The sequence below is a fragment of the Netta rufina genome, assembly GCF_964035555.1.
Source record: "Netta rufina genome assembly, chromosome: 11".
NCBI classification, from domain to species: Eukaryota; Metazoa; Chordata; class Aves; order Anseriformes; family Anatidae; genus Netta; species Netta rufina.
Window position 1 is genome coordinate 19,756,570 of NC_140134.1, and position 27,755 is coordinate 19,784,324.

Below are 27,755 nucleotides of genomic sequence, written 5' to 3' on the forward strand. Positions count from 1 at the left end.
CGGCAGCGGCGCCGCCAGCCAGGGCCAGGCCTCGGCAGGGGGGGGGGAGCGGCCGGGCCGGGCTAGGCCAGGCCGGGCCGGGCCTCGTCTCTCCTCTCCTCACCTCAGCCGAGCGATAATGTCCGCCTGCCACTGCTGCGCCGCGGCCGCGCGGCTGCTGGGCTCTGCGCGGAGAGGTAACCCCTTCCTCAGCCTCCCCTTCCTCCCCTCCCTCCTCCTCCTCTCAGCTCGGGCCTCCTCCCCGCAGACCAGCCCGGCCGCCATCAGAGCCCTCTGCCCCTTTTCTGGGTGTTTTTTACCTCATGAATCCCGTCCCGGCGGCCTGGGAAGGGGCTGTGGGGGAAAGGGGCTCTCCGTGGGGTGTTTCTGTGGGGTGGCAGCGCGCAGCGAGCCTCCGAAAGGGGTTTTTTGGGTGCGGGTCGCGCTGTGGGGCTGCGGAATGCAGCTGCATGGGTTGTTTTCAGCCTCAACTTGAAGGATTTCTCACAAAAACCTGCGCTCAGTCGGCCAAAAATAGTTGTGACCAACTTAATAGAGAGGTGAGGCTGGGAAAGCAGGAGGAGGCTTGCTGCTTTCCTCCTCGTTTTACCTTTTCTGCCCTGTTTCTGTGTGTCGTGAGCATTGACAGGCTTCTTGTACGCTTCTTGTAGCCAAAGGCAGACCACCCCAGAGTTGGGGGGGGGAATTTTTCCTGCTGCCACCTCTGCAACAAGTTTTTGAATGATCAAACCCTCGGGAGGGGCCTGAGCAGTCAGGGGAGACGATTTATTGCCTTCAGGAGGTGAGGCAACTCCTTGCAGGTGATTTTTTATCGGCATCTCTGACATCACCCGTGCTGAAAGGGTTTGGACAAGTCCTTTAAAACAGGCAACGATCAAAATTTACTTTGGAACTGTTTTTTGTGTCATTTCTCTTTTTTAATAACTAATAGATTTTGTGTTTTTTAGTCAGACCTAAGATTTCAAAGGGATGTTTACAAGAACAAACGAGACTAAAACACAGTTACGGGACAATAAGATTTTTACATGAGCTTTCTGTAGAATTTATTTTTAAAGTTATTTTGGTGCATTTTGGTTGTTAGAAGAGATCCTATCTTGCGATACAGTTGATGGGTCTGATGGTGGGGTGTTGCCTCACTGAGAGGGGAGACTTCTCTTTTGTCATTCTCCTTCTGATGTCTTTGGGCAACAGATTCTCTCAAAATATTTGAGGCTTGGCCCAGAAGTCAGTATTTCTTTCCTCAGCTGTCAATTAAAGGTTGATATTGTGTAAAGGAACTCCCGTTTTGATCGTAACCTGCTAACCTGAATGTCCTGAGTAGAAGCCACTGCTCCTACCTAACTTTGTAGGTTTGCTGTGTGTTCTTTAAGCTGTGTTTCAAAAAAAACAAAACAGCCAAGCCCTGAGTGCAGCTCGTGTGTTTGAGGAGATACTGCCGCGCCAGCCAGCTGCTCTGCCTGAACACTCCCCGGTACCTATCAGTCGCTGGAAGTTGCCAGGCGTGGGGCTGGGATGGCTTTCGAAAATTTGCCTCTGGGCTCAATTATGCAAGCAAGCCGTTGTGATAACTTTCTTCCTACTTCATTCTTTAGCTATACAATGAAGTTGTCCAAAAAAAAAACAACACCAGAAAAGTCACACCTAGGTTGGCCAAACAAGAAAGCCTCGTCCCCATGCCTAAAGCTGATGTAGCAATAATATTTTTTCTTCTGGCTTAGCCTCTCCATACCCTCTGGAGTTCAGCAGATGTGGCAGGGTGAGTTTAACGCTGTTCCCTAAAGGCTGACCCACTCAGGCTTTCGTAAGAGGAACGGGAGAGAGCTTAAGAGCAGCACACTCGTTGCTGACTAGCCCGGGTCTGCTGCCAGCAGCCTGTCAAACGCTGGAGGTGAAGTCGCACAACTGCAGCCTTCGGATCGATAGTGGCACAGTAGGTAACGTGGCACCTACCAGCCTGGACACTTGTGAAGCTTCATAGGTCATCTGATAAAATTTTCAGGGCTTTTTATGTGTCATTCTCTTAAAATTAGCCATCTTTGGTACTTAACGCAGTGCTTAGCGGTAAAATGTTTGGTGAGGCTTTGTTAGGGCTCTGTTCATTCTCCATAGGCTGAATGTCTCCTTGCAGCAGGAGAGTTGGGATGTTGTTTTTCACTCAGGGAAGTATTTCTTTTTTTTCCCTCTTTAATTTAGAGGTCCTGTCCCAGTTCCCTTTAGAAGTGGTGACACAAATCCCTGTAAAGGCACCGTTTGTGAGGACTGAACCCCCAAGACAGGGAATTACTGCAGAACAGTGTAACATCTTGAATGCTCGCCACAGTTTGTTCTGTACTGACAAGTAAATTTAGCACTCCTGATCCTTGGAGCTCCCTGGGCATATTCAGTCAACAGGACACAACAGCTTGTGAAAACGAACCCGTATTTTAAGATTACTTCTGGCATGTAGCAAGCCGTGTGTTTTCACAGGTTCTCCTGTGTTGTAATCTAAGGTGTTTACCCGTGTGGTGTGGCACTCGGCAGTGTTTAAAATTGGAAAATATGCTGATCATTAAACATCCCTGACTAATTTACAGACACAATTAATAACCGCAAATTATCCTTAAGTTCAGGTATCTTAAGCAGCATATATCGTAATAAATAACTTCAACTCATTTGACCCTGTATTCCTGGTTATGACCTGGTAGAAGTCTGAGGGAGTTTTCACAGTCAATTTGGGCTTGTCTGTAGTGCTTTGCTTCTTTATTTGTTTTTTATTTATTGTATTCTAGTCATTCTTACCTCTTCCAGTGCAAATTAACTGTATTTCTCTTGCAATTTTTATTGTTTTATTTATTTTTAGAAGACTTTTTTGGGCTTTCTGTAGAATTCTGGCACTTCTGATTTAACAGATAAAAAAAAAACAAGCCTGAACAACAAGTTTTTAATTATTTTTGCTATATAATTCTTCTGTGGGTAGCAAGCAAGGAGCTCCTGTCGAGCGCATAAAGCGAGTAAGAAATGTGGCAGTTTGAATGAAAGAAAGATAAAAGATACGGATTCCAGACTCGTCTGTTTAGGTTGAGAGATGTTGCAATCACAGGCATGACATCTGCTGATTCACATCATACCTAGCCATGAAATGTAATCTTACACGCCCGTTAGTTTCTCAATTAGGCTTTATTCCTGCTGGCAATAAGCTGTTTCAACAAAGGTAAGGTTATGTTGAATTCACTTGTGCCTGTCTGCAAAGGGTCAGTGTGTGCCAAATGCAATTCTACCCTTTAATTTTCCTCGGAACAACTTTTTTTTTTGGTCAAGCATTGCTTCAGATTCCTGGAAATTAGTTTTCAGTAGAGTTCACAAGTGAAAACCAAGTCTGGACGTGTGCTCTGTGTCTCTGAGACACTTCTTTGTAACTTTCCCTCGACGAGGGAGCATTTCATTGATCTTTTTCCACTTCAGTGTTGGAATTCTTTCACGGTGCTAGGTGTTGAGTGTTCATTGTTCTGAGGAGCTGGTTCACAAGCGGGATATTCCCAGTCCCATGATGTAGTGAAACCATGCCTGATATTAGAGGACATGAAATTACTTTCAGGTCATTTTTGGATGATCCAGGCAACATTTAATGAAATAAAGGTCATCACATGGATTTATTTTGGATAACAGAAATTTGGGTGTTCAGAGTTAAGTTCTGCTGCTGCAACTTTTGAGCTCTATTTCATGTAAATTGGTTCTGGGGTTTGGTGACATCAGGGTTAGAACTAGGGTATTTTTAATTGACGTTCCAAAATTTGGGTCCTCATAGGTAAATACTACATTTTGAACAGATTGCACGTAAGGAAAACACTGGTTTGGGGTTTTCTTAGTGATTTCCCTAAAGACTTGGATGAAAATATAAAGCAGTATATTGAAGTTATGTAAGTTCTGTATATGTAGTCATAGCCAGAATGCTTTTTGGCCAGATGCTATCTAGGTGGTTCTGTTATCTGACAGTGATATCAGCCAAAATGTTCCTACAGTGTAACGGTTGATGAAATTAATATTTTTACTTTCACGTTTTCATTTGTAGGTATTACTTGCGGTCGTACACGTGTCCCTGTTTTAGGAAAGCTTGGGACTTTTGAAACTTGTTCCCTCAAACGAATTCCTCTTAGAAACTTTTCAGAAACACCAGCGTATTTTGCTTCAAAGGATGGTGCAAGCAAGGATAGCTCTGGAGAAGGAAGCAAGGTAATCTCCATGCATTCATGTTTTTCTTTCTTTTTTTTTTTTGAAAATGTTTCTTAAATGTTTTTAGTAGATCCTTCCTTACTTAAAATTAGAATCTTGAAATTCTGCTAATATTTGGCACTTCCAATCCAAATTGCTGCAGCTGACAGCAAAGAAAAAAATGTATTGAGTTTGTTAGCAAACTATAGAAATGTTCCATAATGCTTTTCCCAGCTTTATTAATCTTTTTGCCTACCATAAAGGGACACTTGAACTTTGTAGAATATTATAAATTCACAACAGTTTTCAGGAGCTCAGGAAAGAGTAGTAATCAGAACTTTTCTCCTCCAAGTCTGCTATTCCCCAGTAGGCTTTTAAAAGTAAGTACAGTTTCAAATGTTTTTGTTGTCTTAAATACAACTACCAAATCAGTGCTGACAACTTTGTGAGGACACCACCTTTATTCTTGCTGGTAAATTTTAATCTCTTTCCATCCTAGTCTTTCTCTATAATTACGGTTAATCAACAGCTTCTTCAGATGAATGATTACCTGAGAATAAAAATTCTCTTCAGTCAGCAAACAAGATTTTGAGAGTTGAGGTGATAACTTCTGCCTTGGTATGGCATGTCATCACATCTGAAGCACTTTCCAAAGAGTTTTAGTTTTTTGTGCTTGAGAAACAAGTGGGCAAGTAAGGTTAAAAAAAATAAAATATGGGGAAGTATCTTGGAAGAGGGAAGAAATCTTGTATGTTTCCTGAAATATAATAGCTTTTGCTACTAGTCAAGGTATAAAGGCACAAAACAAATACAGATTCAAAAAATGTTAACCGTAGACTCCACTAAGCAGCATAACGTGGAGAAAGACAAGTAGGACTCTGTCAGGGAACTCTGCCTTAGAAGTCAGAAGAGAATTTTTCCAAACGATGTCTGAGATGCTTGTTTTATAGGTCAGATCTGCCCTACAGCCATCTGCCAGCATAGCTACATCTGTCAAGGACATGCGGAGAGTTGTGACATCAGGCACACTTAGAATAAACACGGCTGTGATAATGAAAGTACTCTCCATAAGTATGATCTGTTTTCTTATGTAGGGTTAAAGTAAGCTGTGTTGGAATGTACTATTAAAACATTCCTGACACGGTTTAGCTTGTTAGTTCCAGTGTAAATCAAACAGTTTTAATGTAGATATGGGATACCTCTTCTGTGAGCATCCAGAATTGGTAGGACGGGGAAATGCAGATGTGCAGACACTTCAGAATGTTTGTGTTGTGGTGTTGTCCTGACAATAGTTACTTTGTCGTTCAGGTATTACAATATTCACACTACTGGCTTCCATAAACACACTGCTAAATGCCTAACGTAACAGCTCCACTGTTTGGAGCTAATTGTCTGGAAATCTTTTTTTAGAAGTCCGTCAGTGAGGGAGGTGGTAAAAAGTCAAGCTCTGGAAGCTCTGGGAAAGGAGGGAACCAGCTGCGCTGCCCGAAGTGTGGTGACTTGTGCACACACGTGGAGACCTTTGTCTGTAAGTTCTGATGGATACTTTCCTTTATAAACAGCCTCACATGTAATTATATTAATGATCTAATACAGTCCTGATAGCTAATTTTTAAAAACACATTCTGTGATTATTTGAAGTTCTACATAGACTAAAAAGGACAATCTGGCCACATTGGTGTAAGCAAGTATTGCCTCTGTTGATATGTTTGTGTAATTTCCTATGGTGGAGCAGAACATGGTGGTAGTATTTGGACAGCGACTGTAAATATGCATTTTTATAATTGTTGTTACACTTCATGCAGGGGAAGAGATGCTCATGTAACCGTTACTACTTTACTAATTTTTTTTTTTTCTATTACATATGTCGATGTCTGTAACTTAATGTTTCCTTTCCTTGCTAAATAAGTCAGACTAATCCTGCATGTACTGTAACCAAAATGCTTACACAGCAGAGGAATTAGTATATGACAGATGGCTTCCTCTGATGTTTTATTTATGGCAAAATCAGATTCATAATATGTTCCAAATAGGAAACAAAGCCCAAATGGAAAATCCAAAATGTATCAGATGCCCGATGTCCAGCAGCGGTAGCAAGCTTTTGTTGAAGTACAGCCCAAATTAATGCCAGTTATGCATTTATGCACCTTTAGGTTTTCCCATACTCACTGTGCTAATGAGAGCAGCCTAGAACATAGCTGGCAGAAGGCAAATGTCCCCTGTCAGTTGGTGGGGCTCAAGGAGGAAGTATCAGGCCATAATCAGGCTTGTGCACTGAGAAGCTTAAGAGCAGGACAGCATAAGCTTGTTTAATGGTTGTTAATATCGTAGTTGGTGGAAATGAGCAGGTGTGCTTTTATTCACTGCTACCTGTCCAAAACATATTATTAAAATGATTGGGCACTGTGAATCACAAGACAAATCTGTAGTAACAGTATGCTTAAATAAAAGGATCAGTCATCAGTAGCTACTTTTTTTTTTTTTTTTTAATAAGTCTTTATTTGAAGCTGTAGACAACAAGCACTTCTGAATAACGTAACGCCCACTAATGTAACTAGAAATATAGAAATATAATCCTCTGGGATGTTCTATGCACTGGTCTCTTCCTGGACTACATGTGGTTGAAAGCAGTGGAAGTAATTTTAACCTGATTTACCTTCCTGCGAGGTGATTCATGGGTAGACAGAGTCATTCTGAAACTGTCTCACTTCAGCAAGTGCAGAGAACGCATCAGTGGAGGTCGTGCTTTTATCTGCAAATACCATTCAAACATTTTCCTGGAGTAGAAGTCACTGGGTCCCTATACGGCTGAGATTCAATTTAGCATGTTTGCATTAGCACTAGGAATCTTTAGGCGTGCCTGAAAACTGTCATACAAAGAAAACTTACTCATACTAATACCATGGGAGAAAATGTCTGGTTAATACAGTCTCAGCTTCAAACGTAGCAATATGCCACTTGAATCGTGGCATCAGAACGGCACAGGTAACGTTGAAACTGGTCAAATTTATCAGCTTGAAAGTCAAAATATGAAGAAGTCTGCTAGTGAATAATTGAACATAACTGCTTCTCTCGTCCTTGCGTGCTCTACTCTGAGACTTCAGGATTTTACAGCCTTAATTTAAAGTCTGTTCAAACTAAGCTCAGTGACACTCAATAACGGAGTACAGTGGACTTTCTCACTCTATTAATTGTTAACTTAAAATCTTTGTTGTCAATTTTATTTTCTTCATTTGCTCTAATTTCTCAGAAATTCCTCTGAGTCATAGTCAAGTTTTCTCTGGATGTGTTTCTTTCTGGCTTGGTTTGTCACTTTGAGTACACTGCTTCCCAGCCAAATCAAAGAACATAAAGCAGCTGGAAAACAAAAGGACTGCGTTTAAGTCTCTTAAAAATACAGATATTAAAAAAAAGGAAAAATTAAGTTCTGAAATGAATGGGTTGCAAGTTCTATTACACATGTTGTAACTTGATTTTCAGTTAAACATTTGTTGCTTACTTAGCAAAAATGATGATTTCATCCAGTTCTGGTTTGAATTACAGAACTGTGGAGCCCTAAATATCAAAAGCCAAAGAAAAATAAGGAATTAGCATTTGTTTTGATTTTTAAATATTAGAGTTTTAGTCATTTTGAGAGGAGTAGGGAAAGAAAATACTGAATAAAACCCACATTTATTAGTGAATTATTTTGCAGTTAACCATCGAGTGGACAAATCTTGCATGAGTAATTTTTTTTGTCTATGGTTTTCCAGTAATTAATTACTGAGGAAGAACGAAACATGTTAATAAATATGCCTTTGCCACATTTTTGCAGCAGTTCCTGTATTGTTTTGGTTTGTGGAACTACGCGAGGCGTTTTGTGATCAGTGAACTAAGATGTGAGCCTTAGGTACAGTGAAATCCAATAGCTTTAAAGCTGCTTCACATAAGAAGCCTTAACAGGGAACTGCTTTTGCTGTCTCCAGCTGATGCCTTTAGTTCCCATCCTCAAAAGCAAAACTTCCCTGCTACTGCAGGTACCTCACAGGCTACATGCTTCCCTGCTCTTTTTTCCTGATGTCATTTTACCTCATCCGTTTGGTAGGCCATTGTCACAGCCCTACAAGTGTTTTCAAGATTAATCCTCCTCTTGTTTTGACTTCCTGTGCGTGTTGTAGAAGCCCAGCATTTCTCTTTGGCGAGGTCAGCTTGTGGGGACTTTAGAAATCTCTATACAAACGCAGCCTCTGGCATGCTACAGTAATGTTGTCTGAATCAAAACCAGCACTTGACTTGCTTCTTTTACTATGTCGTACGTATTTGCAGATATATTTATGATACTGAGCTGATTTGACCTCAAAGCTCTTCTGTGTTTTTGTGTGTCTGGTAACACAACATATAAAAATGTGTCAGTAATTTAAGAATAGAAAAGTTGCTTGAAATTTTGAGTGTTCACTTCTGGGAAGATAGCAGTACTTGAACTTGGTTTCCTTCGATTTTGGAGCAGAATCTCAACATTTTTGGCCAACAGTAGGAGTTCTGTTAAAACTCATTGATACTTGTTTCTAAGATGCTATGTAAATGGTAGACACTGGCTGGTTTCTCAGTTGTTTTGGTAATAAGTTATGAAACTTGCCAGGGGCACCCCATACATCAAAGTTTCTCTAACTACTGACCCTGTTGGTCCTGCTGAAAATCAGAAAGTTCTTTTATAACCTTCCTGTGTGCTGCTTGGAGTAATTGATACAAATGTACTCTGCACAGTGATTTTTTTTCATTGATTCATGTTTTACGAACGCATAAAGTTCTTATAACCTGCTGTTTATTTCCTTTTTCACCATCCCTGTAGATCCGTAAAGGGGGGCAAGTATTCTTGTGGCTATTGCGTCCTAAAAAAGCCATTAGCATTGCCTAGGGAAGGACAACAGCCTCGTGGCACTGTAGCCAGTAAGGATACCAGGGGTCTTCTGAGTATTTTCATGTGATGCTCTGACGAACGAGTAGCTCTCTGAGACAAATGTGTGCAAGCAGTTCTCCACTGCAGTCCCGTCGGGCAGATAACACCGATGTGTAGTGTTGCCAGGAGAACTTTACAGCTGTTTTACAAATTTTCTTTGGGGCAGAGCTAATAAAGCTGTGGTGGTCACAGTATTACATGCTGCGGTATTAAATAATCTGTTAGTTTTATTTATTCAGCCATAATCTGTATTCAGTATTAAAGAAGTAAAATGCTGATGCCAGCTCTATGGAAGGCAAAACCAAGCTATAAATAAGCAGCTAGTTTATTGCTAGAGGCTGTTAGTAACTCAGCTGGTACAAGACTCTACAAGCCATTTACTAAAAGATTTTTAAGACTTCAGAAGTTCTGACATTGAAGTTCTTCATGTGGTTGTTTTGCTACATTTCCTTTACTATTAATTTAATAAATTTTCTAATATATTTAGTTCTAATCGGTCTTGTTGCACTCAGTTTCTATGTAACAGAATATAGCAGTATTGTTAGAAAAGATCTATTTCAGACTATAAACTTATTTTTCTTTATTTTAGATTACTTCAACTTGGGTTTTCCCAAAGAAATAACGTAGTGCAAGTTCTAGTTTGCGAGTTTTGAAACCAGCCTTTGCAGCCCTTGCTTCTTGAGAAGTGATTCACAAAGTCAGCAGTAGGAGCGTTTGGATTTTGAAAAAAATGTGTTCTGTTCTTGACAACAAAAATAAATACGCAAATTCTCCAAGTCCTGACCACCTGCTGCATACCATAGCTGACTCCTGGTGTGTGATGCTGTGCTCCATGTCCTGGGCTTAGGTGACCAATTCAAGCACGCTCTGGAGCATCACGCAGCCAGGGGGATGCAGACACCAGGAGCTGCCTTTCCCTGAACCCGCTGCATGCTGCCTTTGAGATTTATATCGCAGATTGCTTTCCCACACTGTAGAATAGCCTGGCCTTAACCACAACATTTTTGCCTGCAGGTTTGAGCTATTAGCACTTCCTGCATAGTTAGAAGCCCTCATTAATTTTGCATCTCTCTGAGGTGAAGAGTTTCCTCTACTGAGCTTAGCGCTCCTGGAAAAGTACAAAATAGTTTTTGCTTTCCAGCCCCTTGTTTGGTAGCCGTCCTGCATTGTGACTTTGGGCAAATTGCATTCCTTCTGTCAAATTTCTTAGTCCAAAAATTGTTCACCTTAGAAGCTTTAAAAGCAAAGGGAAAGTGTGTGAACAGAGTTGACTGTACAGGTGCTTGTCCTGTGTACTAAAACTCAGGCAGCTGAGTGAATACTGAAAAATTTCTCGTACCGTTTCATTTTGCTTTTTCTGCAGCTTCCACTCGTTTTGTGAAGTGTGAGAAGTGTCACCATTTTTTTGTTGTACTGTCAGAGGCAGACACAAAAAAGAGCATCATTAAAGAGCCCGAGTCAGCAGCAGAAGCTGTGAAATTGGCATTCCAGCAGAAGCCACCTCCTCCACCGAAAAAGGTACAGTTCTTAATGCCACCCTGATGCTTCCCTGTATTACATCGTGCTAGAAGACTTTACTTCTTAATCTGCATCGTGTGCAATGGTCTGCTGTGACACAGCAACAAACAATAAAGGCGATTAGTTCAAGATTAAACCTTTTAGAGCTTTGTGATGCAGCAGACCGCTGATAAAGGAATAAGTAGATCCCATAAAAGTAGTTGGGCTTGTTTTCCTCTGGCTTTGTCCTGTGACTGAGGTGCAATACCTTAATTTCGGCCTTGTGACCCTGAGGCAACCTCAGTCCTTGCTAACCATGGTATCTTTAATTTCCTGCTCTGACCTTATTTTCTACACCCTGATTTTGGCAGCTTCTTGCCGTAGTTGCAAAACGTTTTGTGTGACCTCTTTCTGGGTGAGAATTGAGGCTACTTGGTGTGTGGCTGCAACCTGTCCACTGCTGCCTCCGCATTAAGTCACTTGGTTTCCTCCTTCCAGAAGGAGAAGAGGAAGCTTACTGTGTTCTGCAGTTCCCAGTGGACTGCAATGGTTTCTAAAGCTGCATGTGGCTTCTGGATAGGCCTCTTGTAAGAACTTAAATATACTTGAAATTTCTGTTTCACCCAAATTTGCAAAAGAAAAGAACAATGGTTTCAAATGTTAGTAGAAGAGAACTTGCAGACATGATCTAGTTATATAAGTCCCACCTTTTTTAGTAACCTTATCAACAGGAATCTATTTTGTGTTTTAAATGTTGGTTTTCTATTTCTCTGTTCTGTAATGTTCTCCAGGTTTTGTTACAGACTGAAATAAGTCAGAACTGTTTAGTCCAACTTTGGGGGTTAGAGCTTGTGCTTATATCCTGTTTTATCCCAAAACCACAGGGTTCAGCTTTGCTTAGTTATCAGGATTTCAGAACATATGCCAGAATCTTCGCACACCTTCACAAAATAAAGCAACACTCAAGTTTAATTTTTGAATGTCTTATAAAGTCCTAGCTTTGTCACAATCTACTACTTTTTCTTGCTACAAGGTTGTTTAGAAATGTTACTAATACTGAATCATCTTTCAGATTTATAACTACCTCGACAAATACGTTGTTGGTCAGTGTTTCGCCAAGAAGGTGCTTTCGGTAGCTGTGTATAATCATTACAAGAGGATCTACAATAATATTCCAGCTAACCTGAGACAGCAGGCTGAAGTTGAAAAGCAGACTTCTTTAACACCAAGAGGTTTGTCTGATGTTTGGTATTCTTCTGGTCAAATAAAACTCACCCTTTCGGTTCCCTAACTTATATTTTTGGATCTCTAGTAGTAGTAGTTGATCTGTCAACCATATAGATTGGATTTTAGTTTAGTAATATTTCCCAAAGGAAAAGTTGAGGCTTCCTAAAATGATGTTTGATAGACTTGAACATTATTAGGTAAAACCCAACATTTTCAGAAACCCCTGTATATGCAAATTCACTGCATTCAGAGAGTATAGCTCAAAAGCGGACCAGTCTGTTTTCACTGTCTGAACAAAGTAAAGTGGGATTAGCACATACTGCATCAGTAAGTTAAGAAAATCTCACTTGAGAAACATACAAACAGTCTTACCTTGACACTAGATATTCTGTAACTGAAATGATTAAAAAAAAATCTATTAAACTTGAACTTCACTGTGTGTGAACTTCTGTGATTTATTTAAATGGTAATCCAGCAGGTTTGTGATGCCATGGGTATTGTCTACCTATTACATAGGGTAAACAATAAAATATATAACATTTTTTTACTGGCACGTGTTAGGAGGTGTTTTCCTTTAAGTTTATAACGTGAGCCTCCTAAATTTTTCTTTCTAATCTCCTTTACTGCTTAATGGCTTAATCTGCAAGCAACAATGCAGATCACAAAGACAATATTTTGCATAGTGAATTTGATGAATAGCTGCCTTTCTAAACTTGCCTGTTGCTGGCAGCATCTGTTGGTCACCATAGTATTGTTCGATATCTAGCAGGTGTAGTTTGAGCTACTCTTGGCAGTACTTTTGCTGCTGGCTAAGTGTGTAGCTATGTTGATCTAATTTATTTTTAGAAGTAGGATTAGGTTGCTGTCTCCGATTCAAAGTGTACCTTGATTTTTTTTCTTAAGGTGTTTTGTTCCATATTCCGATTAATAGTACACTAAGCAAACAAATCTTGTTCTTTTTTGAATTTACTGAAAGAAATAATTAATTGGGGGGGAAAACCTCTTCTGGTAGTGGTAGGAGAGCAGTTTTGTACCTGGTATAGGAAAGTTCCTGATCCTCCACAAAAGATAAAATGGTGTGCACGCAAAGAGGCTGGCAGTGAATGTTTATAACTGAATGTATCTCAAAGTATTACCAATCTTATTTAGTAACACTCAGCTATAAATGCCTGAGTTTAAGGAAGTCTTTTCAAAATGAAGTTGTATTATAGCATTTTTTTCCTCCTATAAATGTAAACAAAAATCTAATTAGAGGTAATAGCCTGTAAATGTTTTTAGTAGTAGATAGCTGGCTGTCATTTTACAAGCGTGCAAGTTGACTTTGGGGCTAAATTTGACAGCAATAAAAACTAATTCACGTGGGGATTTTATGTTAGAAATACCTTCATACACAGTTAGGAAATGTATTCAGAAGAGGGCAAGAGGTGGAGAATTTATAAGCTTTTATAAACTTACTTTTTATTACTGTTTTCATCCTCTCTCTTAGAATTAGAAATCAGAAGACGGGAGGATGAGTACAGATTTACAAGTAAGTGAACTCTCTCCTCATGTCCTCCTCTGCAATATGTACTCTTTTGGTGTTAATGTAGAGTAGTGTTTAGTGACCATTAGTCAGAAATGCTGAGTAAAAAATCTGTTTTTCTTCTGTAATTAAACTTAACTGGTGGCATTGAGCATATTTTGACTGAGGTGATGAGGATCAGATTTGTTATCTCATTGTAGGCAGAAAGCAGGTAGAATGTAAAGTTACCTTTTATAAAGTTGGTTCAGTAATCACCTGTCTATTAGAATCATCCTCAATGGAACAAGTGAAAGTTGAGATTTTTTTAAACTTAGATCTCTGATGTGATTATATCAGTGCCATACAAAATACGATGTGAGGTAGATAATAAGGGAAGTTCTGCACCTGTTTTCTGCAGGGTATCTACACTTTTAAGGGGTACCATCACCTTGAACCTCAGTACCATTTATTTGTCCAGGTGATGTCAATCACTTATTTTTGGTCCACCAAAACTCTTGCTGGTTATTGAACTCTGTCCTTAGTCTAGAGTAGATCAGTTTGTAATTCCAGTTACACCTCTTCAGACCACTTTTCTTAATCTTCAAGATATTACTCTTCAAGCCAACTAAAACAGTAGTGCTATGGAAAAAGAATATTCAGCTCAGATTCCTTATCCACATATGAACACAAAGCCTTTAACAACTGAACTAAGACAAATCTTTAAGTCTTGAGAGTAGGCTTCTGCATTGCTTTTGTAAATGTCAGTTCTTGTACTTTCTTGTCACAGAGATCAGTGGTTTGGGTTTATTTCCTTTTATGTGTTTATTAAAAAGAAAAACTGCAATGTAAATGAGTCAATTCATGTGAGGACTGAAAATTTCTCTAGCAGTTTTTTTAAATAATCCACTGTATCATTAGAAATTCTCTCCATATATGTAGATACATACTTCTGGAAAAATATGGTTGAAACTCATATTTTTGTAATAGTTGCAGCAAATTTGTGTTGCTGACCTAACTCTAAGTTTTTGTACAAATGGGTGGAATTCACAGGGAAAAAAAAAAAAAGCTTTTATTATGCATTTAAGTTAATGATTTTATTATGCATTGAAGGTAATGACAAACCTTGTCAGTGCTTCAACTCTACTGTTATTGTTCTTTTCAGAGCTGCTGCAGATTGCTGGGATTAGTCCACATGGTAATGCATTAGGAGCGTCAATGCAGCAACAAATGAACCAGCAAATACCTCAGGAAAAACGGGGAGGAGAAGTACTAGATTCACCCAACGATGACATAAAACTTGAAAAAAGTAACATTTTGCTGCTTGGACCAACTGGATCAGGTATACAGCTGCATCATTTATACTTTTTTAATATTTTTTCTTAGAATTGAGTGATTTTTTTTTTCCTTATTATGTGATTATTTCAATTTGGTCTTTGTAAAGCTAAACTGTAAATTCAAAACTGTGATTTTATGCTTTCATGTCACTGTATCAAGCTGAGCTAAATGGCCTTGAAAAGGAAGGAAGTCTGGTCATATTGTTTGGGGATTTTTTTTTTTTGTGCCATTGAATACTGACTGATAAAAAGATGTAAGCTTCCCTAAGCTGAAATAAAATGCATCTAAAGTTTGACTGCTTTTTAGATGTCAAGTTGAGATGCTGTGGTTAGAAAGTGATGTGTCACACCTGGAACAGATCACTTACAGGTGGTTAAAAGAAATGATACCTGTGTGTTCATAGGCAATGGGAGCGTTTGTGCTGTTGTGATAGCGTTTTGCAGACTATTTGGGAGAATATTCACTAAATGACATTGGAATTCTGTTTCTCCCCAACTTCAAAGCAGGAGCAATGGGTCATTGCACTGCACCCTTAGCACAAAGGACTCCGTATTGACTAATATATGCAAGTAAATGGATTTTCTTTTGTGTATTGTATGACATCTTATTTGTGGTACAGTAAGTATTGGTCTTATTCAGAAATACAGCTTGCTGACATAAGCACTGTTTGTGAAAACTGGCTGCATTGGAAAACTTTTATATCATTGTATGAACATGCTGATATCATTTTAAATGTCTAATGACAGTAATAATGATCCTATGGTAACTACTTAGGTTTGCGTGCTCTGAAGAACTATATGGCAGTTTTAACATGCAGTTTTTGTTTTACCAGGTAAAACCTTGCTGGCTCAGACTCTAGCTAAATGTCTAGATGTACCTTTTGCTATCTGTGACTGTACTACCTTGACTCAAGCTGGCTATGTTGGCGAAGACATTGAGTCTGTCATTGCAAAACTGCTGCAAGATGCCAACTACAACGTAGAAAAAGCTCAGCAAGGTAAACCTTTAAGTTTCCTGAAGTTCTTGAATAGATTGTTAACCTTAGGTGTTCTAAACCTGGAGATAACCAGTATTTCTGTAACTTACAGTTTTGTGTCACATCCCTGGATTGCCACTTTGAAATCAGAAATAATAAATCTGAAAAGAACTCTAAATTTATCTTGTAGTTCTTGCTCTTGTTCATAGCTTTGTTTATATATTCGGGTCATACATTTTTGCAGTCTGAAATAGGAAGGTAGAAGAGATTGCCATTTAAACTGTGTGCTTCCCTGCTTGTAAACTTTTGCCTCTTAAAAAGTAGAACCTTCCTTCAATCCATTCTCTGTAACTGCAGGAATTGTTTTTCTGGATGAAGTAGATAAGATTGGCAGCGTTCCCGGTATTCATCAGTTAAGGGATGTTGGAGGAGAAGGTGTTCAACAAGTAAGTATTTCCGTGGAGTGGCTTTACTTAGTCCATCAAGTCTGCTATGTCAGATAGCATGAGACTGTAGAGTTACAGTTCTTCAGTTTCTTAATTATTAACCTTTGAAACTGTCACCTTTCCTGTTTACTTTCTTCATTCCAAAAAAAAAAAGCCAAGAGCAACTGAGGACTGTATTGCAGAAAAGGCTTAGTTTAAAAACTTCTTTGCAGTATCAGATAGCAAGTTGCATAACAGAGGCAAGAATAGATAACACTTTACGTTTCTGATGAAACCCTCAGAGCAGTTCATTACTCAGTGCAACTCATCATTTGGGTGGGAGTTGCATTAAAAGCTTTTTGTCTGTCCTGAGAACTGATTTCTTTAGACACTTACAATTGGTATAAAGGCATAAGGAATTAAAACTTGAAGGAAAACCCGTGAAGATATACACAGTATACTATGTGTTTTTATAGGGTACTGCACTTCTTTTTTTAAAAACGTTGTTTATTTCTTCTCTCCTCCTTAGGGCCTGTTAAAATTGCTAGAAGGCACAATAGTAAACGTTCCAGAAAAGAATTCCCGTAAGCTACGTGGAGAAACGGTGCAGGTGGACACAACAAACATCCTCTTTGTAGCTTCTGGTGCTTTCAATGGTCTTGACAGAATTATCAGCAGGAGGAAAAATGAAAAAGTGAGTGTATCAGGCTGAGTTTGACCTGAAATTGTAATCCTGATCACTGTTCGCACAGTGCTGACTCCTGAAGGTCTTGCTATAGTTGTAAATCCACAAAGATTGTGTGTAGAGCAGTGGTTTTCTTTCTGTTATCTGAGGATCTGAGGTCAAGGAGCCTAAAAAAGGTAGCAAAGAGCAAGCCTGTTAGTAGGCTTAAGTAGCTAGCAGTGGTCTCTGCTTCCAGAGAAATTTTTAGCATATGCAAATAGAAGAAAGTTCAAAACTGTTGGTAGTGCGCTTACTGTGCATCCTTAAGTGGTTGCTTCTTAAACTTTTGTAAAGCCCTGTGTTTCTTAAAAACGGAGTAAGTGACACTTAGTTCTAGCAGTGATAACAGGATATATTTCAGGTGGAGTGTGCCAAGTATGGAACTGAGAAAACCTTTGTATGTCAGTAGAAAAAAGCTTTTACTTTTTTAATAGATAGTTGGAAATCTTGCGTAAATGGTGTTAAAAGCTATCATCTTATGAAAATGCTTAATCATACATTTTTTATTGTTCTGTATACTAATATTTGGGAACAAAGTGTGTACCCTGTTTCTAACTAGAACAGTGACAAAAATCCAAATTACTGTTTATAATGATTCAGGTATCGTGTAGGCATTCTTGCATTCATTTGTGTTGCTGCTGTAGAGCACTTCTTAGTGTCATTGTTACCTGAAAACTTCTTAAGATATGTACTAACCTTTTTAATTTTAAGAATGAACTTTTACTCAGTCTAACATTTCATTCCCCCAGTAAGGTATTAACATACGAGAAATGGATTTTGTGCAAGGGAGATAATTTTACTCAAAGTAGTTTCTTAAGCTTAAAGTAATATGTAAATGATGTAATCAGTCACCATTTTTTATACACCTGCATCGTGAGTTAGTTACATAAAGAAAACTTTATGTAAGCACAACATGTTTGTTTTGCAGTATCTAGGATTTGGGACACCATCCAATATCGGAAAAGGCAGAAGGGCTGCAGCAGCAGCTGATCTGGCTAATATAAGTGGCGAGTCCAATACACACGAAGACATAGAAGAAAAGGATCGCTTGCTGCGTCATGTGGAAGCCAGAGATCTCATTGAATTCGGCATGATTCCTGAGTTTGTGGGACGTTTGCCTGTTGTGGTTCCTCTGCACAGCCTTGATGAAAAAACCCTTGTACGGATTCTTACTGAGCCACGAAATGCTGTGGTCCCCCAGTACCAGGCATTATTCAGCATGGATAAGGTTTGCACTTCTGACAGCTTTTCAATATTATTCTTTATAAAATACAATATTAAAAAGCTGCCTCACTCTAAAGATACTGTGTTTTGTGGCTGAAGAAAACAATCTTACTGTACGTAGCAGCTTTGCAGGAAAAGGAATAACACTGACTCAGATGTGTATAGCCCCTGCTTTAAAGACTGAAATTGTTCCTACATCTTGCTAGATGACGAGGGGGGAAAACAGGCAACCAAACAAACCAAGTTTAACCTGACAATAAGCTCTAAAAACTTGCACATTGATTGCTGAGGCTGTTGTTCTATGAGGAGTTTACATGCACAATACCAGCATTGAGTAAGAACTTGGAGCTCTTTTGTTTTTTGATAGGACAAAATGGACAAAAATTTTTGAACGAGATTTTGTTAACTCAATAGCACGTTAAGAATTAAGTAGTTATAAGTGAAATAATTAACTAAACTTACTATTTTTCTGTATGTAGTGTGAATTAAATGTAACTGAAGATGCATTGAAGGCTATAGCCAGACTGGCCCTGGACAGAAAAACTGGTGCAAGAGGTCTGCGATCTATAATGGTAAGTAAATAAAGTTTCATCTTGAGTAAATGGTTTCATCTCAAGTAAATGAAGCTACCCATATTCATGTATGTGGCCTTAATCATAACAATTTACAGATAAAGCCTTACTTGGTTTGGGGTCTCAGATAGATACAATAAATCTCTTCCTAGAAATGTGTGTATTCAGATTTCTTCCATCAAGAAAAACCTCTAGCCCTGAGAATCACTTGCTAACCATTTTATTTATTTCATTTTTGAAAATGAAGATGATGGCATACAGAAATATTTTTTTTTTCTATTTCCTTGTAGGAAAAGCTGTTGCTGGAGCCCATGTTTGAAGTGCCCAATTCTGACATCGTATGCGTGGAAGTTGACAAAGATGTAGTAGAAGGCAAAAAAGAGCCAGGATACATTAGGTAAAACCGTAATGGGAGTATGAGAACAGATGAATAATACAGTTAGGGATCCTGATGTTTGCCATAGGAACAAGTTTATAAACACAAAACCATGCACACAACCTAAATAGGATCCAATATCTGTATACTGTACACGGTTGACTTAGTGCCTATTCTGTCCTAGAGACCTTGGGTTTGTGTTTCTTCAGTTTTTAAATAGAAATTAAAAAATAAACATACATGAAGTTACTTTAAACCTTGTGCGTGTGTGTATATGCCTGTAGAAATAAAGTAAATGATCAGGATCAAAAGATAAGAGTAAAAATCAGAAATTTTAAATGTGCTGAAGTTTCTCAAGCAGAATCTTTCCTCCTCCTAGCTTCTACCACACTAAGGTATACTTTTACGCATGCTCCAGGCTGCAGCAGTTTTCTCCTCCATTACTCTTACAGCTGTGGAGAGCCAAAACGAAGCATCTATTGATTTGCTGAGCACTAGCTAAAATAATCAATGTGGTAATGATGTGGTAGAGCACTGAAAGCACTGGGCAAGTCTACGTTTAAAGGAAAAAAAAAAACTAATTTTAGTGAACAGGCAGTGGAGTAGAGAGGGAATGGGTCAGGCTTAAAAAAAAAAAAAAAAAGAGGAATGATGTTTAGAAACTTCAGCTTGGTTTCTACCTCTGCTAGAAACTTTTGAGTGACTTTGTCCACTGAGATGCATGCTCTGCGTTTATCTGTGTCTTTGATGAAGCTTGGCTCAGCGTACCTCATTTCTCAAAGGGAGTGGTGGAAACCGAAGGTGTTAGTCTTACAGTGATGGTTGCTTTCTGTTATTGTGCAGAGCGCCAGCACTCGTGTTTGCTGAAAAATTAATATTTACAGCGTAAATCAGAAAATTTAACTGAATTTAACTTTTTGATTGATTTGATTGATTTTTTTCAGTAATGAGACTGCATGCTAGTAGTTTAAGTGCAAAGCACCATTTTCAAATCAAAAGGTCATTAAGCAGATGGCATGCTTGTGAGAACATTTTTCATCATGGCACTTTACAGGTGGTGTATTTACCACAAGCTATGGAAACTGTCTCCATTTTTTCCCCCTCAATTTATAAAGTATCTGATCAGTTCGTTTTAATTATAGGGCTCCCACTAAAGATTCATCTGAAGAGGAATATGACTCTGGAGTTGAGGAAGAAGGCTGGCCTCGACAAGCAGATGCTGCAAACCATTAAATACTGTCAGAATGCTCTCCTGCATAAAGCGCACTTGGTTATTTCCTTAGGATTTGCCTCTGGCTTCACAATCTGATACTAACAGCATTGGATCTATCTCGGATATGATACGTGATGAGGAACCTTATTAGATAAATCAGATCGTGTATTTTACTGTGACATCACATTGATTTATTTGATGGACATTGTGTGGACTTGAATGGCATAATGTTCAAATATGAATTGTATATTACATTTGTTCAATTAAAATGTATAGCAAATATAGCAACACCTGAATTGCTTTTTCTAAAAACTAAACAGCAATGCAGGTACTACCAGTAGTTAGATTTTACAATAATGTTACTCTACAAATGGGAAAACAAGTTTAATAATTAGTAGAGGGTGAATAAACTATTAGCTCCTCATGTGAGTCGCACGGGGTTGTGTTCAGGTCAGTGTTAGACTTCTGCTGGTGTTTGAAACCCAGCGGGTGCTGGAGTGACTTGTTACATGTGGTGTGGGAGGAAGCCCTTGCAACAGGATTTTGAAAAAACTAGGGGACACTTTATGGACACTGCTGGGAGACTTTGCTAAATGTAACACTAGCTTGTTACGTTAATTTGGATGCAATATCAAATACATCCTATTGCTCACCTCTCCATTAGGAGTCAGTTTTAGTCACCTGGAGAACCGTGAAAGAAGGTGAAGTTGACAATTTGCTCATTTTTTCCAGAAGGATAAGTAAAATTTCCAGGAATTGGTAAGCCATCTGAGTTTGGAAGAGAACTTGGCATAAATTTTTAAATATTAATGTTCTAATATAGTACATTTTGTTTAACGTATTGGAACTATCATGCATCAATTTTTTGGTGCCAGGTATTTGCCCAACCTATCTTATAATGTTGAGATGAAAGAAGTAAATGTATAATATTTTTGATGTAATCAATAGTGATTGTTCACATGACAGTGCTTTTAAGTTATATGCTCAAATGCTAGTATTGCATCTTGTGGTTTTGTCTTTGATTTTTAGTCTCACAGCAAGCAATCCTCCCTCTTCTGTTTCACATCAAAATAAATTCAATCCTTTAGGAAAGTCTTTGTAAAAAAACACTAAAGGACCTGTATGTTTTTTATTTGTTCCAGGAATTAAAATTGTTGCTTACAACTTGGTTTTGTCCTTCAGTGATACACGGATTTAGGTTTTACTGGGCCTTTTTAAATTTTAATTCACGCTATTTAAATAAAACTTGCATCATTCTTTTCCATCTAGTAGATATTTTCGGTAAGGAAAGGTACTGCAGATGTGTTGGCCCTGTTCTTCGTTAATTTTTGTCATGTAAATTTTAGGTGATGGTCCTATAATACTTGTGTTCCTACACAGAAAGCAGTTTTAGCCAGATGCAACAAATGCTTGTTAGGATTTCACGTTTTTTTCTGGTTAAATGACCTGTTAATGGTTCAGAAAAAGCTGCTTTTAAAATTGAGGACGTTTCTAAGAGATGCTTAGTCACTCAAATCGAAATCTGTGGTGATCTGCCTGTAACTTTATCCTCATTTTCCTTTTTGTAGAGTGAGGAACATAACCAACCGCTTTTAACTCCAAATTCTTTAATCCTTTTTTAAGTGGAGCTGGGGGGGGCGGAGAAAAACATTTTAGGCAAAACTGTTGAACAACTTAGTTTTGGAAGTTGTTTCGCCTTATGTAACCAAGAACTGTTTTTAAGGAAACAAATGCTGTGTAACTACAGTTTGTACTTCACTGCTGGCGTTTGAATAAAACAAAGTGGAATACGACAGAGAGAGAGATGTGTCCTCCGTGAGTGATGCTGGGCTGGACAGGAGTGGTGGTGACCCACGTGTGGCTGGGGGCTGTTTCTGGATATTGTTGTTGGACTTCAAGGTTTGTTTTGTTCCAGATTTTTGCTTTTTTGGTTTTAAATTGATGCAGATGAATGAAGAAAGGTGATGCTGGTGTGACTTAAGGGACTCCACAGTAGGTGTTTATTCAGCACGAGGGCAGTCCCACCAAAGCACCTGATGTGGCAACTCGCCTTGGTTATATGCAGCAAAGAGTTATAGATGCGTGAAGCTTCACAATACGCCTGTACATCCCCATAACCTGTCCCCGCTTTTATTAAAACCGGTCCCAAGGAGCCCTTTCCACAAACTCCTCCTGTCTGAGGCGAGGGCCCTGTGCTGCTCTCCCCGCCCCGCTCCCGCCCCCGCCTCTCCCCAAGATGGCGGCCCCGCCGCCGCCGCCATTCCCGGGCCGCTTCGCGCCGCCGTTCCGCTCCTTCCCCCCGGGACCTTTCCCCCCAGCTCCTCCTCCTGCTCCCTCCTCGTCCTTCTCGGGCCGCCCGCTTCCCTTCTCGGCTGTGTCGGCGGCTCCCCCGCCGTTCCTGCTGCCCCCCGAGGCCGCTCCCTATTTCCCTGCTCCTCGCCCCGCCGCCGCCCCGCCGCTCTTCCCCCCGTGGCCCTCAAGCGAGCGGCCCCCGGCCGGCCGCGGGGCCCCTCCGGGCGCTGCGGAGGCGGAGGAGGAGGCTCAGCAGCGGCAGCGGGACGAGCAATGGCTGACACAGTTCCTAGCCCGTCACCGGGCTCCTTTCGCTGCTCCTCGTCCTCCTCCGGTGTCCCTCGGTGCCAGCCCCGAGGCCGGGCGGCGGCTGGCGGTGATGGCGCTGGGGCTGGTGGCTCGCCTGGCCGCCGCCTGCCGAGCCCTGAGGCGGCTGGAGGCTAAGGGGGACGAGGAAGGATGGAGCGAGGCGAAGCTGGAAGCCGAGGCGGCGAGGTCGGAGCTGCGGGAGGCCGTGAGGCCCCTGAGGGAGCCCGGCTATCTGCAGGAGCTGGGGAGGAAGGCTGAGAAGGCGAGGAAGAGGAGGCAGCGCCTCCAAAGGAGGAAGCAGGAGGCTGAGGCGGCCAAGGAGGAGGAGGCTGCCCGAGCTGCTGAGCGGGAGGCTGAGATCGACCGGTGGAGAGCCAAGTGCATCCAGGAGGTGGAGGAGAAGAACCGGGTACGGCCTCGTCCTGCTGTCTCCTCACACCCCACGGGTGCTGAACCAGCCTCAAACCAGCCTTCGGCCTCATGGCTCCTGCTGGCACAGGAGGTTCAGCAGCACTCACAGCCCTTGGTGGCTTCTGGAGAAGCCCTTTTGGACATCTCGGCTGTGCCACAGCCATGTCCTAGCCCAGCGGGTGCGGTTAAATGAGCTCAGGTGCATGCAGAGGCCTTGGTTTGTGGTCCTGAGCTCGCAGCCTCCCCGTGCCTCAGCGGCTGCCGTGCGCCCTCAGCTACCCAGCAGCGGTCAGCAGGGTTTGGTGCCTCGGCCTTGCCGCCTGCTTTGTCCCTACGAAGCTTGTTCGCAAGGTTTTCTGTCTCGTGGGGAAGCAAAACGGCTCCAAAACAAAAAATAACCAACCAACAAAGCTCTCAAATTAGGCTCGATGTGAAGTGTTGCAGGCACCTGTTGGTTGGCTGCTGGTCAAAGATTCGCTGCTCTAGGGGTGCTGGGCCGGTTGCTCTGGGGGTGCAGAGCAGCTGTAGTGAAAGGTTTTGCATTCAGACTCTGCCATGTTAATGGGCTGTAACTGCACAGCTGTAAAACCTGTGAGGTTTATATTTATTATGTTTTTGCTAACTTTCTGAAGCTAAAGGCTGTTGGGCTTTATGAATTCAACAGCCATTCTGGCCCAAATTTATGAGTGGCAGAGCATTTATTTATTTTCTCCTAAAGTCTATTAGGTTTTGACTTTGATAAAGGAGATCAGATGCTTGACTGACTTGCTATGGTTGTGTTACTAGGAAGTTATTTTGATCTCCAGGGCTTTGCTCGTCTTTTTAAAAGTACGTTTTCTTGTCTGTGGAGGATATTTCATGCATTGCTGTTTTTTTCCTTTCCTTTCAGGAGCGGGAACTTAAGGCTGCTGCAGACAGTGTCTTATCTGAGGTCAGGAAGAAGCAAGCAGACACAAAGAGAATGATGGACATCCTGCGTGCCTTAGAAAAGCTTCGGAAACTGAGAAAAGAGGCTGCTGGCAGAAAAGGTTAATTAGGAGAATTTTTCCAAACTTTTCTACTTGTGCTTGCAGGAAATAATGTGATGTGGAAGGTGCAGTTTGGAAAAGCTGGTTCTTAATCAGTGGGCTTAGTTACATCATTATGCGAGAATAGTTATAAAATGCTGAACAGCAAATTGGATGCAGTGGCTGCATTCCTACATTTCCAAGCTCCTCCTTATCAGAAAATTCTTCTGTCAAGATAATTGTTAGCAAGGTTAGGCTTATGCTTCTCTGATGTGTTTTGCCAGCTCCACTCTTTAGTCTGCTAACAGGGCCTCTTCTGAATCTGAAAATTTTAAATTAATTCTTTTTCTCTTTAGGTGTTTGTCCGCCTCCCTCAGCAGACGAAGCATTCGAAAGTCAGGTGGAAAGTCTCAAAACGTTGCTAAAAGACCGGACAGAGCTGTACGAAGCTGAGGAGAGAGCATTAAGAGTTATGTTGGAGGGAGAGCAGGAGGAAGAACGGAAGAGAGAAATGGAGAAGAAACAGAAGAAGGAAAGGGAAAAACTTCTACAGCAGAAACGTGAAATTGATTCCAAGCTGTTTGGGGATCCAGGTAGATCCTGCGTGTCATACGTCACTGTATTTATTTTGTCTTAGGCACTGGGTTTAAATTACAGGAGCAAAAATAGCTGGGAAAGAAGTCATCTGAAATAATTTATGCTTAGAGGAAAAGATGGGATAAACAGAGAGAAATAATTTAACTGCTTTTAACAAATGTGATGCAAGAACTGTTGAGCTCTTCATCATAGGCTGCAGTATATCTCAAGCTGACTCCATAACATTTTGCAAGAAGAGGTTGTAGATGAGCTGAAGTAGGAATAAACAGAGTAGATTGAAGACTTCCTGCACCCAGTGGATGCTTTCATTTGATGACTTGGTGATTTGTGATTCAAAAGATTCAGTGCCCATATGTTCCCCTTATTTAGAGGATGGAGGCAGGAAAAAGTTTTGCTAGCCTTGACTTTGCTCTGACAGCTATGGGAAGGATGAAGAGATGTGCAAAGCATCTAAATAGTCCTTAACACATTGTGTAAGTGAAGATCCCAAGTTAGGTTGGGGAGTAACAAATGAGTTGGCAAATCTAGGGCTTCTAAGACTTCTTACAATCAAAGGTGTCTCTGGTTTATTGAATGATTTCTGTCTGTGTTTTAACAGATGAATTTCCTCTTGCCCATCTACTGCAACCCTTCAGAGAATATTACTTACAAGCCGAGCATTCTGTAGCAGCTCTAATCCAGATCAGGTAGAAATAAAGATTTTATTTTAGTGTCTAAAGTGACAAGTACTGTTTGTTGGGACTGTAAATTTTTAGTTCTGTCATTAACTTCCAAGTATGATTATTCCTATTCATAATAATTATTTCATAATAATCAATTATTATTATGATTCTGCTTTTTTTCTTTTCTTTTCTTTTCTTTTCTTTTCTTTTCTTTTCTTTTCTTTTCTTTTCTTTTCTTTTCTTTTCTTTTCTTTTCTTTTCTTTTCTTTTCTTTTCTTTTCTTTTTTTTTCTTTTCTTTTCTTTTTTCTTTTCTTTTCTTTTCTTTTCTTTTCTTTTCTTTTCTTTTCTTTTCTTTTCTTTTCTGGTTAAGTATCTACCTTCTAGCTTGATCAACTTGTATCCAGCAGACACTCTTGCGAAGCAGTGTGTACTTTCATGTCTAACCATTGCCTTTACTGTATCAGTATATTAAAATTTTCACGTTTGTGCTTTGAAAAAAATGTTTCAGAGCACAGTTTACAATTGTTTTGTGCATTGGTTGGCGTGAACAAATCTGTATGTAGGTGTATAATCTTACTGCTTCTCTCAAACAAGACTTTCTCTCTTAAAGGCACGAGTGGGATCAGTACTTGGTGCCAGCCGATCACCCCGAAGGAAGCTGCATCCCTCCAGGATGGGTTCTTCCAAGTCTCCCCACAAACGACACTTGGGCCACTGCTGTCAGATAATTTAAAAATAAATTATTTTATCTTTGAAGGACGATAAGGTCTCATCGTTGGGTCCCGTTTCTGGTCATTAAGCCTGTGGCCAGATACTGGAATATCTTGACGAAAACAGTTAAGAGATGTTTTTGTTTTCGGACTCTGGAGGGAAATATCTGAGCAAGTCCAAAGCTGTCAGGCCTCTTGTGGCACAGAGTTACAATCCTGCTGTGAGTTTTTGTTAACAAATCTCTATCTTAATAAAGTAACATTGCTGACAAGGTTATTTGTGCTGGTATTCACGTGCTATTTTTAGTAACTTTTATCTTTATAAGCCTAAATCAAGATGTTGAAATCTCCAGAAATAAAAACGTTGTTTAAAAAAAAAAAAAAAAGATCATTAGTAACATGTTTTTCTTTTTAAATGAAGCATGTCAAGCATTGCTTTCAAAATAGTTTCTGTATTTCTGTGCGTAGAAACGAACATAGTACAAGTTTAAACAAATTCTAAGTACAAACAAGATATAAGTTCTTAAAGCTTGATTAAAGCAGCTGTTGACATTTTGCTTTTGTGGACTAAAACTGGTACCACAACATGGAAAATATTACCTGTTGTGTTGAAATAAGTCAGTCAGACGTGATTATATATAAATCTGATAAATAAGCCTGCTGGGAAAAAAAATACAATCTGAAGTTTAACCTATTTAAAATATTTTTACCTCTATAGCTATTTTCTATAGAGACAGATCATTTATGTAACGTTTGATTAAAAATGCAGCTCTGTTTTCTAATTCTTTTTTGTACAGAATAAACAGAGAAAAATGGATTTTTTTTCCTCATTTGAAGTGTTTTTGCTCCTAGGGAGATTTGTTCTAGTACTTGGCATCGAATACAACCCAAGCTATGCAGAGAGTTGCTGGCAAAAGGTTTGTGTGAAGGAACTTCTCCCTCCTACAAGGTGACACAGGCTTATGGTTTCAAAGCCTTCCATGTCCTGGACAATTTACTTAAAACAGCGATGGCCCATATGGTTTTGGGGCTTTGCTTGTCTACGCAGATTGCTGTGGCATCTTTCCAGTGTTGCAGTCTTATTCTCACTTAGCCCTAATGTGTGGGAATGGATTCAGTTATTCCAGTTCCTTACCTCAGCATCACAGCATTGTGTAATTCCTGGAGGAGGCAGCACATCATTGCCTACTCTGAGCTGATAAATTCAGCACTTAACTTTGGGCTTCTGTGTAATGTCAGTGGCTGAAGCTTGGCATTGATTTCTGTTCATTAGGGAGCACTAACTAGTAATTTTTGATAGAGCTAGGATTTGTCTAAGTGCAGAAGTTTGCAATTCTTGCTCCAGTGTATATTGCACCACAAAATACAGATCACCATGAAGTCCCCTAAAGATCTGGGTTCTGATTTGCATGTCCATACTTCGCCCCTTCCCGACTATGACTTCCAGCTTCATCTTGCTCCAAGGTCTTTATGGCTAGGTCAGGTCCTGGGGGTCTTATTTGACCAAAAAAAAACACCAAAAGTTCAAACAGCATAAAAACTCTTGTGGGACCAACACTTTCAATTCAAGAA

General features: G+C 40.1%; 2 protein-coding genes across 3 annotated transcripts; both read left to right on the forward strand.

The window, feature by feature from the left end:
• Position 1: 1 nt before the first annotated feature.
• On the forward strand, positions 2–21,987 carry CLPX (caseinolytic mitochondrial matrix peptidase chaperone subunit X). 2 transcript variants are annotated; one of them, XM_084293303.1, is made up of 14 exons: positions 2–176; positions 4,049–4,209; positions 5,599–5,716; positions 10,488–10,642; positions 11,694–11,853; positions 13,335–13,376; positions 14,512–14,688; positions 15,517–15,681; positions 16,018–16,106; positions 16,615–16,779; positions 17,738–18,037; positions 18,513–18,605; positions 18,896–19,002; positions 20,124–21,987. In XM_084293303.1, exons 1-14 carry the CDS (start codon positions 119–121, stop codon positions 20,212–20,214), a joined length of 1,881 nt encoding a protein of 626 aa, XP_084149429.1. In that variant the 5' UTR covers positions 2–118; the 3' UTR covers positions 20,215–21,987. The 2 variants fall into 2 exon arrangements, with proteins under 2 accessions (XP_084149429.1, XP_084149430.1); XM_084293304.1 differs by lacking the exon at positions 13,335–13,376.
• A 443-nt stretch (positions 21,988–22,430) lies between these two features.
• Positions 22,431–26,938, forward strand: PDCD7 (programmed cell death 7; the record flags this gene model as incomplete). Its single annotated transcript, XM_084293306.1, has 5 exons — positions 22,431–23,204; positions 24,096–24,234; positions 24,570–24,806; positions 25,409–25,496; positions 26,084–26,938. 5 exons carry the CDS (start codon positions 22,431–22,433, stop codon positions 26,199–26,201), a joined length of 1,356 nt encoding a protein of 451 aa, XP_084149432.1. The 3' UTR covers positions 26,202–26,938.
• Positions 26,939–27,755: the final 817 nt, after the last annotated feature.